Source organism: Cervus elaphus, chromosome 4 (assembly GCF_910594005.1).
Source record: "Cervus elaphus chromosome 4, mCerEla1.1, whole genome shotgun sequence".
In the NCBI taxonomy this organism is placed as follows: Eukaryota; Metazoa; Chordata; class Mammalia; order Artiodactyla; family Cervidae; genus Cervus; species Cervus elaphus.
The window spans coordinates 18,028,777-18,047,557 of record NC_057818.1 but is presented as its reverse complement, the minus strand read 5'-3'; the positions used below and the strand labels follow the sequence as shown (position 1 = coordinate 18,047,557).

Below are 18,781 nucleotides of genomic sequence, written 5' to 3'. Positions count from 1 at the left end.
CCCTTTTCCCTGAAAACCACACTATCGCATGTTTCCTTGCATTTGCTCATGCTGTGCCCTCTACTATAAGATAAAGCTCTCCTCCCCTGTCCCCTCCCTCGTCCCTGCCTATACAACACCGTAAGGACTCAGCTTGGGCATCAATTACATGGGTCTCCAGGATGGGGATCAAGGATCCCATCTCTGACAGTTATAGGGTGCAGTCCCTATCACATTTCACTGAAGTGACCCATGCATGTTCCCGTCTCCTCCAAGACTGCAATCTCTTCAAGGACAGGAAGTGTGCTTTATTAATACTTGCATTTCTGTTGTTTACCCCAGAAACTAGCATAGAATAAGTACTTGGCACGTGTTTTGTTGAACTGAGCTGAGTGGGGACTTGGGAAGGAGACACAGCAGAGACTGAACATGTGACCTTAGTTTCATAAGCATTAGTGCAAAGCAATAAGGCCCACAGCCCAAAGACTGGCATAAGCTGGCCCTCGCAGGCATGAGGGTAACAATGTAGCTGGAATCAGCATTCTCCAATGTGGGTGACCCAGATAGGCCTTGTGGTTAAAGAGTTGTCTGTCCTGGATAGTATGAGCTAGTGGACTATTTTTGTTGCAGCTTCTCCTGGGGGGAATATCTTCAGAATACTTTTCCTGGATGTCCCAGGTAGAATTGCCAAGATTGTGATTTGGGGGTCATTAGAAGATATATTGGGATGATTCTTGCAAATGGATGACATCTGCCAAGTTAATTTTGTTTCTTTAATCTCAGAAAATTCTCATAGCTAAAAGCCCCCCATCCTACATCACCCAACCAGAAGACCCAGATACTGTCTTGCTTTTAGCAAATGCCACCTTGACATGGGAGCAAGAAACCAGCAGGAAAAGTGGCCTAAAGAATGTGCAGAACCAGAAAAAGCATTTTCTCAAGAAACAGAGGCCAGAGGCATACACTTTGAGTCCATCAGCTCAGGGAGCCCCTGATGCGGAGGAGCAATATGACAGCCCCAAATCAGTTCTACACAACATAAGCTTTGTGGTGAGAAAGGTGGGTATGTGTTCCAAAGGGGTGGCCTGAATATGATTCAGTTTGAGCAGGAGGTGGTGGTGGGATGTCTCCATTTCTCCCCAAATTTTAAAACTAGCAAATCAACCATGGAGATATCTCTTCAAGCTGAGAGAATACCGTGGTCTTAGTGGTTGTTAGCGCTGATCTTCAAAATTCAGAGGAGTTGACAACCAGTTGCAGTGTTGAGCGGACACTGCATCTCAGGTGGCTAGACTCAAACTGACAAGCCTTCATAAATCTTTTCTGATTTGTTCTTAATTTCACATTGGAGTCCTATGATAGATTATAATAGCTGACAATCATGAGCAGTTTCTATTTACCAGGCATGAAATGAGCTCATTTAACCACCCCAATGACCCTATGAGATGCGTGTAGAGCTACCCCACTTGATGACTGAGGAACCAGAGGCATAGTAGGTTAAATACCTTGTTCAACTTGCACAGCTCGAAAGTGGCAGAAGAGGGCTTCACACCCTGGGCTCCTGGCCCCACAGTCTGCACTTAACCATTATGAGACACTATTCTTGTAAAAAAAAAAAACAAAATGAGAGCTATTGCTCTCATTGCAGCCCAGCAACAGAAGCCAGCCAGAGTCTGCTGCCTGCTCCCGTTGGGATTGCGGGTGGGGTAGAGTGTTTAGAGAAGCCCTGCATTTGGGGAATGTCTGACCTTCTCTCGCGTGTGGTTTCCTTGCCCTGGGAACTCAGGAGCCGTGTTCCCCGGATGGCAGTGTTGATTTTGTTGCAAAGGGCTCAGCATTAATCTTGTGCCTAATATTTTAATCTCCCATCTTGTTGACTCACCTTTTCCCCGTGTGAGCACTATAGAGGGAGAGGTTCTTATGTATTACGTGACGCTAAGCTCGATAGCTGGCGTAGAGTGGTACTTCTTGTAGTTAACAGGGCTGTCTGCACACATTCACTGGAAATGCTACTTGGTTGGCTGAGTGCAATCGAGCCTGGCTCTCAGTTAAGTCCTGCTGTGTGCAGCCCACTTGCCTGCCCATCACGTTCCCCGGCCTATGACGTGCAGCACCCAGATTACTTCAACCATGCCTTCCGAGCTGCTCCCAAGAGGCCTCAGCGAACCGCTCTCGGGTTGTAAGGAAGCTGCTTCTTATCTCTGCACTGACTTTCCTCCTTCTCAGTACATTGGTCGCTCCTGACTTGTCATCAACATGGTCAATGCTTTGTGAAGTGAAGTGAAGTCAAAGGGGCAGCACGCTGTCCTGGGGGTTCAGGCTCTGCCTCTCCAGCCTAGCGGACCTGGGCTCCAGTCCCTGCCACTGGTCAGCTGTGTACCTGAATATACTCTCCAACCTCTTGAAGTCAGCTTCTTTACCCACTCCATGGGTATTTTTACAATAGTACTTGTTACCCAAGGTGGGTGTGAGGACAGAAAGACATCACACACAAATGCTAAGTCCCTGTGGAGGTGAGCTACGGTTGTTGCCTTTTTCCTCCAAAGATCACGTCCAGCTTAAGTGCTGCCCTTAAATGTCCTAAATTCAAGACATCCATGTTTTCCCAAATTTAGTTCCAAGATTCTATAAGACTGTAGCTTCTTTGAGGTCAGGGCCCATATCTACTACACAGCTGTGACCTTACACTGGGCCCAGCGCCTGGCACAGAATAGATTCCCAATAATGTTTTCTGAATGAACAAATGAATAATCAGAAACTCAGGGGTAAGGCCTCATGGATTTCTTGCTGAAAACAAGGATGAGTTTAGGCTGAAACAAAGCTCAGACCTGGCTGCAAGTAGTAGACAGGACTCAATGAAAAGCCAAATGCCTAGGCTGGTTAGATCCATCCTTGTGTTTCTTTGTCTCAAAGTCTCCATAATGCCCCCCTTTCCTTGTAGCTCTTTGAGTGGAATTAAAATGATCAGTTTTACTTATGTGCAGCTCCGGTGACTACAAGGCATCTGCCCTGATCACTGTTTTATCGCTAATGCCTACTGCTCTGCCTGGCGTTCCGTGAAGACTCATCCAAGGGATGAGTGAGGACAGGCAGCAACTGTCATGTGCTGGGGTAGCAGGCCAGCAAGAGGCCCTTCTGATCTAGCTCAGGTGGAAAAGGGGTCATATTTGGTTCCATGCTGAGCATCTTTGCTCCGAGGAATTGCTGCAGGTCTTTTTTTTTTAAATAATTTTATTTATTCATTTTTATGGCTGTGCTGGGTCTTTGTTACTGTGTAGGCTTTTCTCTAGTTCAGGAGAGCAGGGGCTACGCTTTGTTACAGTGCAAAGGCTTCTCAATGCAGTGGCCTTTCTCGTTGCAAACCATGGTGTTAGGCTGTGCAGGCTTTGGTAGCACGTTGTCTCAGTAGTTGCGGCTCCTGGGCTCTCGAGCACAGGCTCAATACTTGTGGCACATGGGCTTAGTTGTGCATGTGGGATCATCCCAGGTCAGGGATCGAACCCGTGTCTCCTGCACTGGCAGGCAGCTTCTTTACCACTGAGCCACCAGGGAAGCCCTGGGAGCAGGTCTTAATGAGAATGCTCCAGATGTTGCAATCACAGCATTGCGATAGCTGCTTGAACTCAAGTGGGTCTGAGCCAACCTGAGTCTCTGCAAGGACTCCTCCTCTGCCAGCTGTGGCTCCCTGCTGATAGCTACACAGCTCACCCCCTCACCTCCCCCGGGTCTTACTCAGACGTCACCAGTAGCAGGTACTATCAGTGACCCATCCGTGTGTCCTGGCCACCTTCCAATGGCCGGATCAGCATCTGTGTGCCTGGGCGCCCTCCCCACCATGCTCAATGAGCCAAGACATCAATAGTCGAGGGAGCAGCTCTCAAACACTGGTTGTGGGGTATTTATCCTGATTGCTTCAACCACTGGGAGGAGAAAGACTCCGTTTCTGCGATTCCTTGAGTTTCCCAGCAGCACTGAGCTTCATTTGCCTCCTGTGGGAGCTGACCCAACAGCACACCCTTGATGGGCCACCTTCCTTCTCCTGTACCATCCCCATCCTCACAGTTGGTGTTTCCTGCACCTCCCCAACAAGCCACCGTCACTCAGCTCCTCGCTTTGGGTCCTCTTTCTGGGAGAACTCAAGCTAAGATGTCCACCTTCCTGGTAAGCCCCCGCCCCCATTTCCTGCCTGCTTTATTTGTTTCCACAGCGTGCATCTGTCATACTTCATATTTTATTTAATTATCTTGTTTACTGTCTGCCCAACCAAAGCATAAGCTCCATTAGGGTAGGCCCAGACTTGACTGCGGTGTTCTTGGCTATGTTGTGCTGTTGCTGGGGTTCAGAACAGCACCTGGCACAAAGCAGGCTTTAACGGTGATTTACTAGTGGAATTAATAAATCTGCAGCCATAGAAAAATCCATGAACCCAACATGCTGGAACAACATAACTGCTCAGTAATTTCGGACTGAGATGTTATGGTGGGAGGATGCTTTAAGAGGACTTTTAGAAAGCTTCCAGGCCTCTGCACTTCAAGGCTACCCCTGTCCCCCTGGGCTGTGTAGCCTTTAGCGTCCAATGAATTTGCTTTCCCGGAGTCTGGGCACAAGACAACTCTCATATTCAGGGCCTGTGTGTCCCAGACCAGCACAGGCTGTTTCGCATCAGTGCTTATACATGATTTCTAGAAGTCCTCCGGGCACTCTGCTGGGCTGTGCCGGGGAGGCACTCAATGAAGAGTGCGGTTCCGGCATCCTCCCAGGCTGTGTATCAGGGTTGGGGTGTGAAGCTGCGGCCGCCACCTCACAGAGCCAGCAGTGACCCATTGGTCCCTGCCTGGCCTGGCCAGCACAATTTGGGGGTGACCCTCTAAGAGCTGGGAGAGTGACTGTCTCTTTTCTGTTTCTCTGATAGGGGAAGGTCTTGGGCATCTGCGGGAATGTCGGAAGTGGGAAGAGCTCCCTTATCGCAGCTCTGCTAGGACAGGTAAGCTGCATGCGGAGCGCTGTGACGTCGGAGTGCTTCCCCGCCGGCCTTGTCCGGGGCCCCGGCCTCGGCCACATGGCATGCTATACTCAAGAGTTAACAATGAGTCCTAGGCGGTCGATGCGCTTGGCAGCTCCAGGCCTGCGGGCCGGACCTTCCACACTCTCTCTGCTTTGCCTGCTGAGTTAAGCAGTGAGAGCTTTCTTGCCTGGAGCTCCATCTTGGTCAAAGGGAGAGACGGGTCATTAAACCCACAGTTTTCTCATGACATGCTTGGCCTGTGCCGATTAGAAAGGCCAGCCAGGTGGCTTGGCGGGGAAGCACCCGAGAACCCGGTGCAAATCACGGGGACTTGAGATCCACCTCCATTTCCTCAGCGTCTGCCCGGTGCAGGTGCTGGTCCTTGGAGGAGGGGCTGAATGAATGCATGAAGCAGAGCACACCTCCTGCTAGGAATAGCGGGACTCTTGTGTGCTGTTTCTAGCTGCGTGACCCCAGGGAAACGGCCAAGCCGTTCACTGTATCCTCAGTAAATGAACCGTTCACGGTTACCAAGGCTTCCCAAGTGAATGAGAAGCATTCAGGGAAAAATGTTAAGTCCCTTTTCCCCTCACTCTGTGCTCCAAAAGAGGTTGGGACCTGGGACTGCCTTTGCCTGCAGTAGAGACAAGGGGATTCCGGGCTCAGAAGAGCCTCTCCAAACAGGGTGACTTCTACTGGCCTCACTTGGCTCATTTGTAGGAGGAGTGACAGCTCCTTCCCTGCTTGAAGGCGGAGGTGGGGAGTGAGGCAGGTGAGCTGCTCAGCCCCTGTGCTCTGGGATTTGGCGTGTGTCTCTGTGACAGCCCTAGAGTAGGTAGGTGCATGACAGGTGACCCAACCCGATTCTCCACCCGATAATATGAATCCTTTCCACGGAACCCTGTAAGAGGTGAGCCAGACTCTACTCAGATACCTCCAGTGATGCGGGACTCATGACCTCACCCTGATCCCTCTTTGGAGAGTTTTGAGGCATATGGGAGTGAAATTTACCTCCTTCTAACTTCTACCCTTGGTCTGCTCCTTTGGAACGTCCCAGAGAAAACAGAATCCAGCTCCCATGCCCCACATGTTCTCCAGCATGCAGGGGTTACCTCTGCCCCTTCTGGAACATTCCCACCTGGCCTCTCAAGGGTGTTTGAGTGCCTCCGTCAGCACAGCTGGGCTTTGTGTGTGGAGAGACATCCTATCACCCTCCATGCCTTCAGAATTTGTGCCCATGGAATAAGCGTGTGGCAAAGGTCCAATGGGGGCTGTCCTGGTGGCTCAGTATTAAAGAATCCACTTGCAACGCAGGAGCCGCAGGAGATGTGGGTTCAATTCCTGGGTAGGGAAGATCCTACCCTGGGATCGAGGTAGACATGGTGACCCACTCCAGTATTCTTACCTGGAGAATCCCATGGACAGAGGAGCCTGGTAGGTTACAGTCCATAGGGTCATTAAGACTCTGACATGACTGAAACGACTTAGCACACACTCATGCACACACGCAAAAGTGCAACAGGGCCCCGAGGAGAAGGCAGTGAGGCCTGGCTCCTGAGGGTTCTCTGGTGTTGTGGCTTCAGATGCAGTTACAACAAGGGATCGTGGCCGTCAACGGGACTCTGGCCTATGTTTCCCAGCAAGCATGGATCTTTCATGGAAATGTGAGAGAAAACATATTATTTGGAGAAAAGTATGATCACCGAAGGTAATATTAACTTTGAAAGTGTGAAGTACTTTTGTGTTTGGTACACTCTGCTACAGAGGCTGATGTCATTGGTAATGATTGCTAAGTGGGTTTCTTTAATGAGTTCTGATTAAACATTCATCATATGTGGCTGGGTGTTGGTTTTTCTCTTCCTGATCCCAGAGTTCAGGAGAGGTGCCTTCTGCAGACCTGCGATCACACTCCCAGGAATGAATGGAATCAGCACTCCATCCCAATGCAGAGTAGCATATGTTCTGAGGTTTTCTGTAACAGTGCATATGGTGTCTGACTGCAGAAAGAGGAATCTGACAATTTTGCTTTAGGCCAAGTAATCGGAACTTTCCTTGAAACTGTGTGCAGCAGGTATGCAATTAATCAACCCTGAAACTATTAACTGACACCAGAGCTATCGGGATATGTTGCTGTTGATGTTCTCAACATGAAAGGAATGAAAACAAAGTTCATAATTTTTGAATCCACATATAGGGCCATTATATTTAAGCTCTGGAAATACATTCTTTTTTTTTTTTTTTGGAAATACATTCTTAAGGTTCTTTGCCAAGCTTGATGTGTTGCCATGTACATTCTTTTATTAGAGTCCCATAACCAACCATTTAGGGGGACTCTGGCATAATATCCCCATTTTACAGAAGAAGAGATTAAGGCCCAGAGAGAGAGTTGACCTGCCAAAGTGAGTTGACCCTGCCAAACTCCATTCTTGCTGGCTGGCATTGGCCAGCATTGGGTTCTCAGCAAGAGATATGTTACCTCCCCTCCTTGTCCCTGGTCATGACATCCCGCTGTCAAGAGGCTCAGTCAGGGAGTCCTTAGCCCTGGCCAAACTGTTCTTCCCAGCATCTCCTGGCCTGCCTTTTCCCGTGCCTCCTGCCAGCCCTGTCTGGAATGGCTTCTCTCCGCAGAGGCAGACTAGAGGAAGGGATTCTTGTCCTTATCTCATAGGGCATCAGAATGCAAGTATTTACCAAATACCTGCAAGACACAGGACTGTGCATGACCATGGGGGCCACCGGGGTGGCTCAGATGTATCTTTGGCCTTCAAGTGCTCAAGTGTGGAATGGGTGGTAGGAGACGCACAGAGATGACAATCGGCCAAGGAGGAATATGCCAAGGGCAGGAGACTGTGCCGGACTGTTCAGAGGCAGCAGAGATCACAAGAGGGAAGAGAGAGTGGCACTTGAATTGGGCCTTGAAGGATGGACTGAGCACCCTTTATGTGTGGCATCTCTAGCAGAGGTTTTGCTCTTGGGATGGATATTGAGACTCTCAGGACCACGGGAAGCAGGAGAGTGGGAGGAAGTTTAAGATGGGAGTGGAGGTGGCAAGATGAAGATGTCCCGAGCATCCTGAGTCTCATAGTCAAAGACTGGCCAAGGTGATAACATTAGCTGTAACTACTGCTGATGGAGAATTTGAGCATCAGACAGCGTTCCCACTTCTCCCAACCTAATGAGTTATTAACCTAATGTACAGAGTGGAGAGTGATCAGGGAGGTATAGTCATTTGTTCAAGGTTACCCAGCTGGATTCAAACCCAGGTTCTGATTCCAAAGCTACTGGTCTCAGCCACCAGGCATAGCAGCCCTGAAGTTGACACATGGGCTCAATGCTCAGGGCGTCAAGTGCTTCCAGATCCTGGTGCAGACCTGTGATCTGCCTGCTCACTGTCTGCTGGTGCCACCCACACGCATCTTCTTGTCCATCAATGGTCTTGCATCCTCTGGGAGATCTCCTCCAGTGACCTCAGCCTTCACTGGTGACTCCCTGCTCTAACCCCTGTGAGTCACTTTCCCTTCAGAGGTCTTGTGTGCACTTATTTCATCTTTCTCAAATGGTGGGAAGCCTGTGAGGGGAGGGACCCTCCCGAGTCAACTCTGCATCAGATAGACGGGAAGAAGTCAAGAGGGAGTTGCCCTTGGACATCAAAGACCAAGCCACCAGCCACCTCCTTGCCTGCCCAGGACACCAGTGCGCCTTTTGAGCCACCCTGGGCTGCATGGACGTGGGGTCTTTCTCACGGTGCTGACCTCAAGCTTTGCTCCCACAGGTATCAGCAAGCAGTTCGCGTCTGTGCCCTCCAGGAGGACCTGAGCAGCCTTCCTTATGGAGACCTGACCGAGGTGAGTAGAACCCAGAGCTCAACCCCACAGCAGTGCACAGCCGCCCAAATGCCAGGTCCACTGCGCTGAAGCTCTGCAGGCTCTGGCTCCATCATATCCAGGTGTCCCAGAGGACCGAAGGGTCCCAGGAGATGTGGGGAAAGTCAGGCTCTACCATCCTGTATTCTCCACCTGGGTCCTTTCTTGGGGGATATCACGATGGATGTGACACCAGCTCCACTTGGGTTGGGCTCCGCCTGCTCACTCCTGGGGTCACTTCCAGTTTGCCTGCCATCTCGGGGATGGTTTCTGGCAAAAACTGCTTCCCCATCTTCCAGGCTGGCTTGTCTTCCAAGACAGAGACTGGGGGTACAGCATTGTGGCTGGATGCTCACGGGCCCCTTCTTGATGTGCTGGCCCCACCCGCCCAGGAGTGTAAGGGTCATGTCCAAATATCTCCCCTGAAGGGTGTTCATTTAAAGGGCGGGGGCTGAGCCTGCCAACTCAGGTGACTGAGGGGCATCACCAGGCCACCTTCTGTCTCCCCACCCCAGTGGGCCCTTTGCACAGTCTTCCCAATCTGCCAGGACCCCAGAGAAGGAAGGCATCCTGACGAAAGCCCAGTTCAGAGCACACTGTCATTCTCTGCCGGTGTAGCCATGTGCCTGTGTTAAGGGAATGGCCACCACAACCACTGAAGCCCTGGCCCTGCCAGTGTTTGCTTCCACCCACCCCTACCTGCTTACCTAGCTGCACACTCGCCTTCCAGGCTCTAGACCTCTGCTTCTGCCAGTTACCACCATTCGAGTTCCCACTCCAAATCCATCCCCTTGAGGAAGACTTTCCTGAGTCCCAAAGTCTAAAGTAATATGCCCCAAAGGGCTTAGTTTATGCTTCTCAGATGGCACTTGTTAAAACTCCTTTGTGCCATTACTTTGTGTATAACTAAACTACCCACCCCTGCTAAGATGTGAGCTCCCGGTAGAGAGGGGACTTTTCTTGTCTGACTTCATGTGTCCTGCCCTAGTGTGCAGTCCAACGCCTGGCTGAAGTCCTGGAGGCTCGCTTTGGGGTCAGTTGGATAGGATCACCTCAAGTAGGCAACCTGGGCTTTTCACCTTTTCAACAAATGCTTGCTGAGCACCTGTTCTGGTCCAGGCATGGTGCCAGGCCTTAGGAATGTAATGATGAACAAGGCAAACACATCTCTTGCCTTCATGGAGCTTAGAGTTGCCTGGTGGGAGTGAAAAGTTGATCCACAAGTGGACCAACAGAGATACCTGCTCCTTGACCCTCTGCTTCCAGCCACTTCTCCCTCCTGTTCGCTTGTCCCCTGGCTCTCCTGCTCCACAATGAGAGGTTCCTGCTCAACAATGCCCTCTGGCACTACTGGTCAAGATGAAGCCCTCCCGATGGGGTTGCACTGGGGTGGCGGTATTGTGAGCCAGGAACCCCTCACTCAACATTGGAAGGAGCATTTCCCTAGTTGCCACTGCCCACCAGGCTTCCTGCAGAAGTGGAGCCTCCCACTGCCAGGGTACCTGGTGTGGCCAGGGCGTTCCTGGAAGGGGGTGGAGGAATTGGACCATGGTGATGAGCGGTCTGCTGTAGAGTCTCCAGGAAGCTCCTGGTCCCCACGGACTGTGGGGTGGGAGATTCGGCCTGATGATGGACCATAGCATTACCCTTGTCCACAGATCGGGGAGCGGGGCCTCAACCTCTCTGGGGGGCAGAGGCAGAGGATCAGCCTGGCCCGTGCCATCTACTCGAATCATGAGATCTACCTGCTAGATGACCCGCTGTCGGCCGTGGACGCCCACGTGGGGAAGCACGTCTTTGAGGAGTGCATTAAGAAGGCACTCAGGGGGAAGACCGTTGTCCTGGTGACCCACCAGCTGCAGGTGACTGGGACCAGCAGGACCCATGAGGTCATGAAATGGGTGTGGCTCGCAAAGTCTCCTCTTCTGCCTAAACCTGCAGTCCTCACCTGGACCAGGTCAGGGAAGGGGCAGGTGACACTGTGATGGTCCCCAGCCATCCAGGCTAGCGTGGAGCCCTGCCCAGTCCTCTGTGCTTGGCTTACCCTACCTTTGGGCTCAGTGGAGCCAAGACCATCCATCAGAGGGAAATTCTCCAGGAACACCTGACCCCTACCTGTGGGATTGACATGGGGCACCTCCTCCAGCTCGGGATCACTGATGATGGGGAGGTGGGAAGCCAGGTAGGAAGAGCCTTCTCCTCCATCAAGGGCTGGGCAGACCTGAGGTCAGGGGTAGGGGGTGACAGGAGATGATGAACACTTGATTGGGGTTCAGATGCCCCTTGTATCACTCCCCAGGGGGAAGGGGCTGGAGACTAGGACTTCAGGGCTGAGGCAAGAAGCTTCTCCCTGCTCAGAGCCACTCTCAGGCTTAGGAACATGAATATTTCCCGGGAAAGGGAGTGACTGAACTCCCTGAATAAGCTTGGGAATTTGGCAGATTGGGGACAGTACTTACTGTGTCAGCCCCATGGAAAGGGTTCAGGACCCTTCTCCACTCTGACTTATCTACAGTGAGTAGGCAAGTGAGTCCCCAGAGGTATGCGCTGTGCATCTGTGTGTGTATGCGTGTGTGTGCGTGGCTGGAGGAGAGAGCCCCCAGCATGGGACTGTAATGAGAAGTCAGTTGGAGCAGAGGCAGGAGAAGTCCTATCTTCTGACTCTTCTGCCACCCGGGGGGAAATGTTAAACTAGGAGTAAGAGGTGGGACTCCCGGCCTTTGCAAGGGTAAGACAAGCTAGGGGAGGGGTTGGAGCTGACAGCATGTGAAGTTGCCATGGTTACAGCATCTTTAGGCTCCTCTGTCAGTGGCCAAAAGGTCTAGCCGAAGAGGGCCAGGTTTTCAAGGACTAGGAAAACCAGGCCTTCCTATACCTGTGGCTTTGCCCCAACCTCTGCCTCTCTTTACTGAGGGTTAGAGGTCTCAGAAGAAGCGCCAAGCATCTGAATTTAGCGTATGGGGTTTACCCGAGTGGTGTCCGTCATCTCCAGGAAACATCTTAGCTGGGCGTGTGAGATAAGAGCTCCTCGTTCCTCGGCTAGGCAGGGGCGGGGTGTGGAGAAGGCTGGGTTTCTTCTGGGCCCCCATGAGGTGACTCAGAATGGGCTCTCGCCCAGCCCAGGAGCTAAATGTGGTGACCACAGCTCTGCCCCGTGAGGCTCCAGTCCCTGGAGACCACAGGCAGTGGGAAGGGTTGTCCTCCTGGAGGGCCCAACGGATGTGGGTCAGAGCTGTCTTTTCAGGAGTCTTCAAGGGGCACAACGTGACCTTGGCCCTGGCCCAGCCTCTGAACCTTGCTCACCAGCAGAGTGGCCTCAGACTATATCCCAGGAGGCTCAGTCTCCTCAGAGACTCTATTTTTCACCAAGGTCATTTCATCTTACTTTTTGCGTGTTGAAAATACAGGCGGCCACTAGATGGCGCTGGAGTCTCAATCCGGTCATCCATTATGGGAAGGAGGCGCTCAGAGGCGGACCTGAAGCCCCTGGGCTTTTCCGGAACATTTCTCCCGCTACTTTCACTCGGGGGTCCACACGCAATCTGGATGCTTTCCGGTGCTCAGACTGGACGATTGCTCTTCTGTCACTTGAGGAAACAAATGAAATGAGGCCAGCGGCCGACCACTGACATCCAACCCAGGGCCAGAGTCTGTGTTTGCAGAGCAAAGCTGCACAGATCACCCTCTGTCTCGCTGGAGAGAACTGGGAGATCACTGGCCAGAGGGGCTTCACCAGGAGCCTCAGGGGCTGGGATGTGTGCTCCCATATCTGTGCCTTAGTTTCCCCATCTGGGAAATGGGCTGATAATCATGCTGCCTGCTTTCTTGATTGGACTGTGGGGGACAGAGAGGGGATGAGATCAGGCTTTGAAAATTAGAAGATGCTGTGCAAAGATGAGAAGAGACTTTCTATCAGAAAGTGTCTCCACTGGATATTAAGATCCAGCTGTTCCTCCTTGTGTTGTCTGGGAAAGTGGACATGGAACCAGGCAGTTAGTCCAAAGAAGCCAGAAAGGCTGGACCTGTCCAAGGCCAAGAAAACCTGTTGTCATTTGGCTTCTTCCCCACAAACCCCAACAGATGCAGAGTGACCAAATGTAGCTACTTCTTTCAGGGTTTCAATCAAGAGCATCAAGGTAGATTTGATCTGTGTGAACCCCAAAGTACAAGGGAAGACCTCCCACCTGAATTGCAAAGCCCTGTTCAGGCTGAACTGTCTTAGATCTCATAGCATCTTGTCCACCTCTAGGAGGGTCTCCCTGCCCCTAGATGGGCTGATCCTATCGGGAGAGCTCAGTCTCATTCCAAAATGAAAGGAAACTCCGCTTAGCAGCTCTTTGATCTCAGACGTGATATAGAAATGAAAGGAACTCAAATTAGAAAAACAGAAGTGCTTTGGACAAAATGTAGGATGCTATCATTAAAGGTACAGATAAGGCTGGTGTAAACTCCTCAAGCCAGGTAATGTGGCCTGGAGGCCAGGGACTGTGCCATGGGCTGCATCTCCTGGGCTGTATAAGGATGGTGAGGTGGGTTTGTAACGTTACAACAGAGGGGAGCCATTGCTGAGGTCATACTTCCCTTCTCCACTAAATCATGGCTTCAGTGACCTTGTTAATTTCATACTCCAAGTTCCCGTGATCAGATTTCTTAGCAAGGAGGTTCATATAGGGAGTAATAGCAGAGGAAGATTCAATGTGCATCACAGTGACAACCAGAGGCCCCCTTTGCTCTCACAAGACACATAGGCACTAAGTCAGTGTTTCTCGGCTGGGGGCCACTGTACCTCATAGTGGGCATAGGGCAGTGTCTGGAAACACTTTTACTTGCCACAACCTGGGAGTGGAGGTGCTCCTAACATCGACTGGATAGAAGCCAGAGAGGCTGCTAAATATCCTGCAATGCCCAGGTCAGTCCCCACCTCACCCCCAACTAAGAATTATCTGGCCCTCAATATCAGTGTTGCCAATATTGGGAACCCCTGGATCACATGAGCCCAGGATGCTCCTGGATGGGAGTCCAGCGCCGTGCTCTTCCTCTCTCTTCCAAGACAGAAGCTCACTGTACATTGCTTGAATATCCCTGCAGTTCTTAGAGTCTTGTGATGAAGTCATCTTGTTGGAAGATGGGGAGATTTGTGAAAAGGGAACCCACAAGGAGTTAATGGAGGAGAGGGGACGCTATGCAAAACTGATTCACAATCTCCGTGGGTTGCAATTCAAGGTAAGTCTCTTTCTACTTGGGTGCAAGAGAATGGGTGCCTTCCCTCATCATTTCTGGCCTGGAGAAGTTCTGTCGTTTCGTTTTCAGAGGGATTTCATTTTGTTTCTAGGATCCTGAGCACATGTATGATGCAGCAGCGGTGGAAGCCCTTAAGGAGAGCCCTGCTGAGAGAAATGAAGACGCTGGTACAATCAGAGTTCCCATCCCACCTCTCTTATCACTCATGGCTCATGAGTGGACACAGATGGTTCTTTATTTCTCACCCTAGTTTTGGCTCCAGGCGATGAGAAACGTGAAGGAAAAGAATCTGAAACAGAATCAGAATTTGTAGACATAAAAGGTATTTACTGTTCATTCCCTCAGTTACATACTCTTAAGAATTTGTTGGGCAGCTACCATGTGGGATAGAGAAGTATAGGCATGCTGTCCTTTGTGGGCAGCTGGAATTGTATCGTTTATTGTAGTGTGAGCCTTGGGGTTCAGCTCCCTGAATTTGAATTCTGGCTCAACGACGTATTAGTTTTAGAACTTGGAAGCAAGATACTTGGCCGTGCGGAACCTTAGTTTCTTAATCCATAAAACGGGGGAAATAAGAGTACCAACTTCATAGGTTCTTGCAATGATTACAAGAGAAACTCTACATAGAATGACTAGCACAGTGCCTGACATATAGTTATTATTGTTATTAGTTGTTGTTATTGTTATTTGGAAAGATCAAAACAATGCAAAGAGATTATGTGCATAATCAAAACAATGCACACACAGGAGATGAGATGTTTCTCAGTCTTTATGTTGAGTGTTGAGAAAGAATTGTATAGCAGAGTAGAAATCGATGTGTAATAAGGGTATTCATTCTTCCCACAAATAAAGACTCAGCATTCTACTATATGCCAGTCACTAAGCTAGACTGCCCCTGTCTTCAGGATCTTTTGGTCTGGTGGGGGCCATAGGTAAAAGGATAATCAGGGGCAGCTGTGATAAGAGTAATAGGGAGCTGAAGTGGGAGTAAGAAATCAGGAAGGGCATCACAGAAGAGGTGACCTTTGAACTGGCCCTTTAAGCATATGTAGGAGTTTGCCCAGGACACTATGGTGAAAAGGTGGGGAAAGCGGGGGGCTTTGAGGTCGAGGGTAACAGGTAATTCCAAGAAAGCAGAGAGAAGAGATGTGGGAGATAAACCTGGCAAGGACCAGGCTGGTCAAACTCCTTCTCCTTCTTAGTCTCTGTTGCCTTTCATCCCTTCATCCATTCAACATTTGTTGAGCACCTGCTCTATGCCCTGCCCTCGATGGGCACTGAGAAGACAGGAATCAAAATACACCCCCCTAAAAATGGCCACAGCAAGGTCCCTCAATAATGTGTGGCTGAAAAAAAAAAAACCTTAGTATATTTCATCACATTTAAGATGCCATCTATTTTAAGAGCAGCGTCATTTTATGTACCACTAAGAAAAGTCTCTGCCAATTAAATGATATGGCATGCTACCGAATGGGGCACATCCTGATTTCAGAGATGTTAAAATGTGGGAAAAAATGTGAGTCTTCACATCGATGAAAGTTGGCACCATTAATGGTGCTTGTGACAAACGCATGCCCATTTGGACAATATATTTTTATCGCTCTGGAGGCGGCCAAGGCTGAAGTGGGGCCCTTGTAGTCTCTTCCATGCTTTCCTAGGAAAGCTCCAGGCTACTAAGGATTTGGGGTCTTGTGGGCAGAGTAAACCCTGCTCCTCTTCTCCTCCTCACCCCACCCCCTTCTCTGGAGAGGAAAGGGAAGGTGTGAAGCTAAATGCTGAGAGCTGGAGGGATGGAAGGGTTGAAGGTGGCACAGCCCGCAAAGGTGCGCAGTGTCAGCAGCAGAGCTGACTGGGTTGGGACCAATAGCTCCTTTAACACCCCGGGATGCTGCTCATTAGGCTCTGCTGACCCGTCAAGGCAACCCCCGCATGCTGCAGCCCCAGAGGGAGACACGATGATGAGCAAAAGTCAGGCTGAACATTTTAAAGAAGCTCGAGTGAGCGTTCCCAGGCAGAGGGGATAATGGCAGCTCTGTTCAGAGGCACCTTTGAGATGCGAGCTCTCCTTGCCGGGGCAGGGTACCAAGAGCCCTGTGCAGGGGGACCCCCTAGTCAGGCTCTGATCATCTCTGTTTACAAGAGCCAGGTATAAGCATAGGGTGCTGCTTCCGAGCCGACATTCTCCTCCTTCTCATGCTGGAGAGGGGAGAGACGCGATTCACTCCTGGCTGCTGGGAGCTCATCCCTGCACCTCTGGACGTTGCTCCAGTGGGAGCTTCGTGGCCCTTTGCCCTTACACCTTGGAAAATGGAAGGGACGTGGGGGAGCCACGTGGCGGGATCCAGGGACCCACCTGGGAGGATGCCCTGGTTTCTGCTCATGGTGTGATCTCCGTGGTGGAGGCGTTCTTGTTGGCCCTGTAGTAGATAGCGTGGGTACCCTCAGCACTTCTGCACCACCCAGCCCAACTCCCAGCTGGCATTTCACACCTGCAGCCCTTTGCCCAGAGCTCTCTGGGAGCTGCCAGCCACAGGTTAAGCCTGAAGTGTGGGGGGAATTAACCCCCAGGGGGGAGCCTTCCCCGATGCCAATGGGAGTTGGTGTAGAAACATCCCAGGTCTCACTGATCATGTGAAAAATCTCTGAAATGTAGTTGTGCCCCAGTCTGAGAGTTCTCTGTGCTGAGGTAAGCTACCATTGTCCATGGAAGTGGGTGGGGAGGGGGAGCGGGGAGCAAGGAGCGCTGCCTTGCTGAGACACTTTTTTTTTTTTTTTTGCTGAGACACTTTTTACTGCCGACTTCCTTGCCCTGTGCCCTTTAGCTCCGGAGTAAACTGCGTGTGTTCACATCCTCTTCTTAGGGTCTGCTTCTGTAGAGCTAGAGAAAGGCAACCCTTGTCTCCCCAGAGCTGAGCACGCCAGTTCAAGTTCAGTCGCTCAGTCGTGTCCGACTCTTTGCGACCTCATGGACTGCAGCACGCTGAGCATGTAGTAGTTGCTTAATAAATATGTCTCAAAAGACTGAAAGCCACCTGCCTCACTAGGCTGTCATGAGGACCAAACAATAAAACGAGCAAAAGTGTGTTGGGAATTTTAAAGCATAGGGCTAGTGGAAGGAAGGATGACAACCGGCCTTAGTGGTGGGGGTGGAGAGGTGGGCAGGAGGGGGCCGCCCCACTGCGGGTGTCGCAGGACTTGTGTTTGTCCCCACAGTTCCTCCGCACCAGCTCATCCAGACTGAGTCCCCCAGGGAAGGAACTGTGACCTGGAAAACGTATCACACGTACATTAAGGCTTCTGGAGGTTTGGTAGAAAACAACGGGTTTCTTGATTTAATTTGCATTAAAAATTCTTTCTTAAACTGTTGGGTTCATGTTTTATGACTTCTTTAACAATTGCTCTCTTTATGCTAGGGTCGTTTATCAGTGCTTTATATTTTTTTCCCCCTTATAATCCAAAGTCTGATAAAGCCGCCTTTTAAATGGAATCATCCTTTATCTCCATTAAAGCTGCCAGACACTACCTATTGAAACTGAATGAGCAGCAACGTGACCTGGCTGTGGTGCTTGTGTAACCTTGCACTCTGATCTCTGAGTGCAGCGCCATCTGCTCGTTGCCTGCCTTCAGGGCAAGAGTCATTGCCATGTGCAAAAGATAACCTATAGTTCCATTGCTTGTCACTCTCCAGCAAGGCCGGGTTTTTTAAAATTTGTTTGTTTTAAAAACATTGAGTCACTTGTATTACAGTGAACAGTGGTGGTTTTTGTTTCTAAACATGTTGACATTTGGATCCATTTTCCAACTAGGTGGAATAGATGTCCCCACTGGGGTTTCTGGGACCTAATGCTCATAGTTGTCACGTCAGCCTAGAAAGTGCTTCCCAGGGTGGATGACCTTTCCCTATAGGCTTCGATTTTCCCCACCAGGGTTGGACCCCGAGGAAGAGGAGCCCACCGCTGCTGCGTGGCCTCTGTGACCCCTGGCCCTCTCTCCTCCGCTGCAGGGTACTTGCTCTCTCTCTTCGTGGTGTCCCTCTTCGTCTTGATGATCGGCAGCTCTGCCTTCAGCAACTGGTGGCTGGGTGTCTGGTTAGACAAGGGCTCACAGGTGAGTTCCCCTTTGGCTCTGGCAACTGTTGAGTCAGTTGCTGACAGAGTCTGAACACAATGAGCCTCCCACAGCCCCCACCACAAGACCGAGGTCAGCAGCTTACACCTACGCAACTTGACTCCAGCAATCCCCTTTGATCTTTCAAGACAGGCAGGGCATCTGAATTTGTATGTGCCACTTTCGAATTTTAAAGGATTGGCTAAAAACCATGTGCCAGGCAGATGCAGCCTCTCTGGAGTCATGCACAGGCAGGATGGGGTCAGTTTTTTGCAGACTCTGTTGTAAGGGACCTCCAAGGAGAGTCTGGGAGGGACTGGGGAAGCCTAACGCAGATTTCCATCTTCTTGCCTCTGAAGAGAAACTGACATCTCATCACTGACACTGTCTGATGTCAGTGGGTTCCACTTGGCTTGGCTCCCCAAAGTCCCTCTAAAGGAAGAGGACATGCGAAAGTCAGCCTGGATCTGCTGTAGGACCCCTGCGGGCCTCTCCCTGACTCCCAAATTTGCAACCAGGCCAGGCCCCTCTTGAGGACTGATAAGTCTACTCTCCCTCAAGCCTGATGGAAACTCTCCCAGCTTTT

At 50.8% G+C, this 18,781-nt stretch overlaps 1 protein-coding gene across 1 annotated transcript in view; it reads left to right on the top strand.

Annotated features, from left to right (window-relative positions):
* The window catches only part of ABCC12 (ATP binding cassette subfamily C member 12), a 59,315-nt gene that overhangs the window by 19,991 nt on the left and 20,543 nt on the right, over positions 1 to 18,781 (top strand). Inside the window, exons 9-18 of the mRNA XM_043898387.1 lie at positions 763 to 1,038; positions 4,892 to 4,963; positions 6,568 to 6,692; positions 8,757 to 8,829; positions 10,506 to 10,709; positions 13,936 to 14,070; positions 14,180 to 14,255; positions 14,339 to 14,410; positions 17,302 to 17,391; positions 18,092 to 18,195. Coding sequence (XP_043754322.1) covers positions 763 to 1,038; positions 4,892 to 4,963; positions 6,568 to 6,692; positions 8,757 to 8,829; positions 10,506 to 10,709; positions 13,936 to 14,070; positions 14,180 to 14,255; positions 14,339 to 14,410; positions 17,302 to 17,391; positions 18,092 to 18,195 — 1,227 coding nt within the window. The remainder of the gene's footprint in view (positions 1 to 762; positions 1,039 to 4,891; positions 4,964 to 6,567; positions 6,693 to 8,756; positions 8,830 to 10,505; positions 10,710 to 13,935; positions 14,071 to 14,179; positions 14,256 to 14,338; positions 14,411 to 17,301; positions 17,392 to 18,091; positions 18,196 to 18,781) is intronic.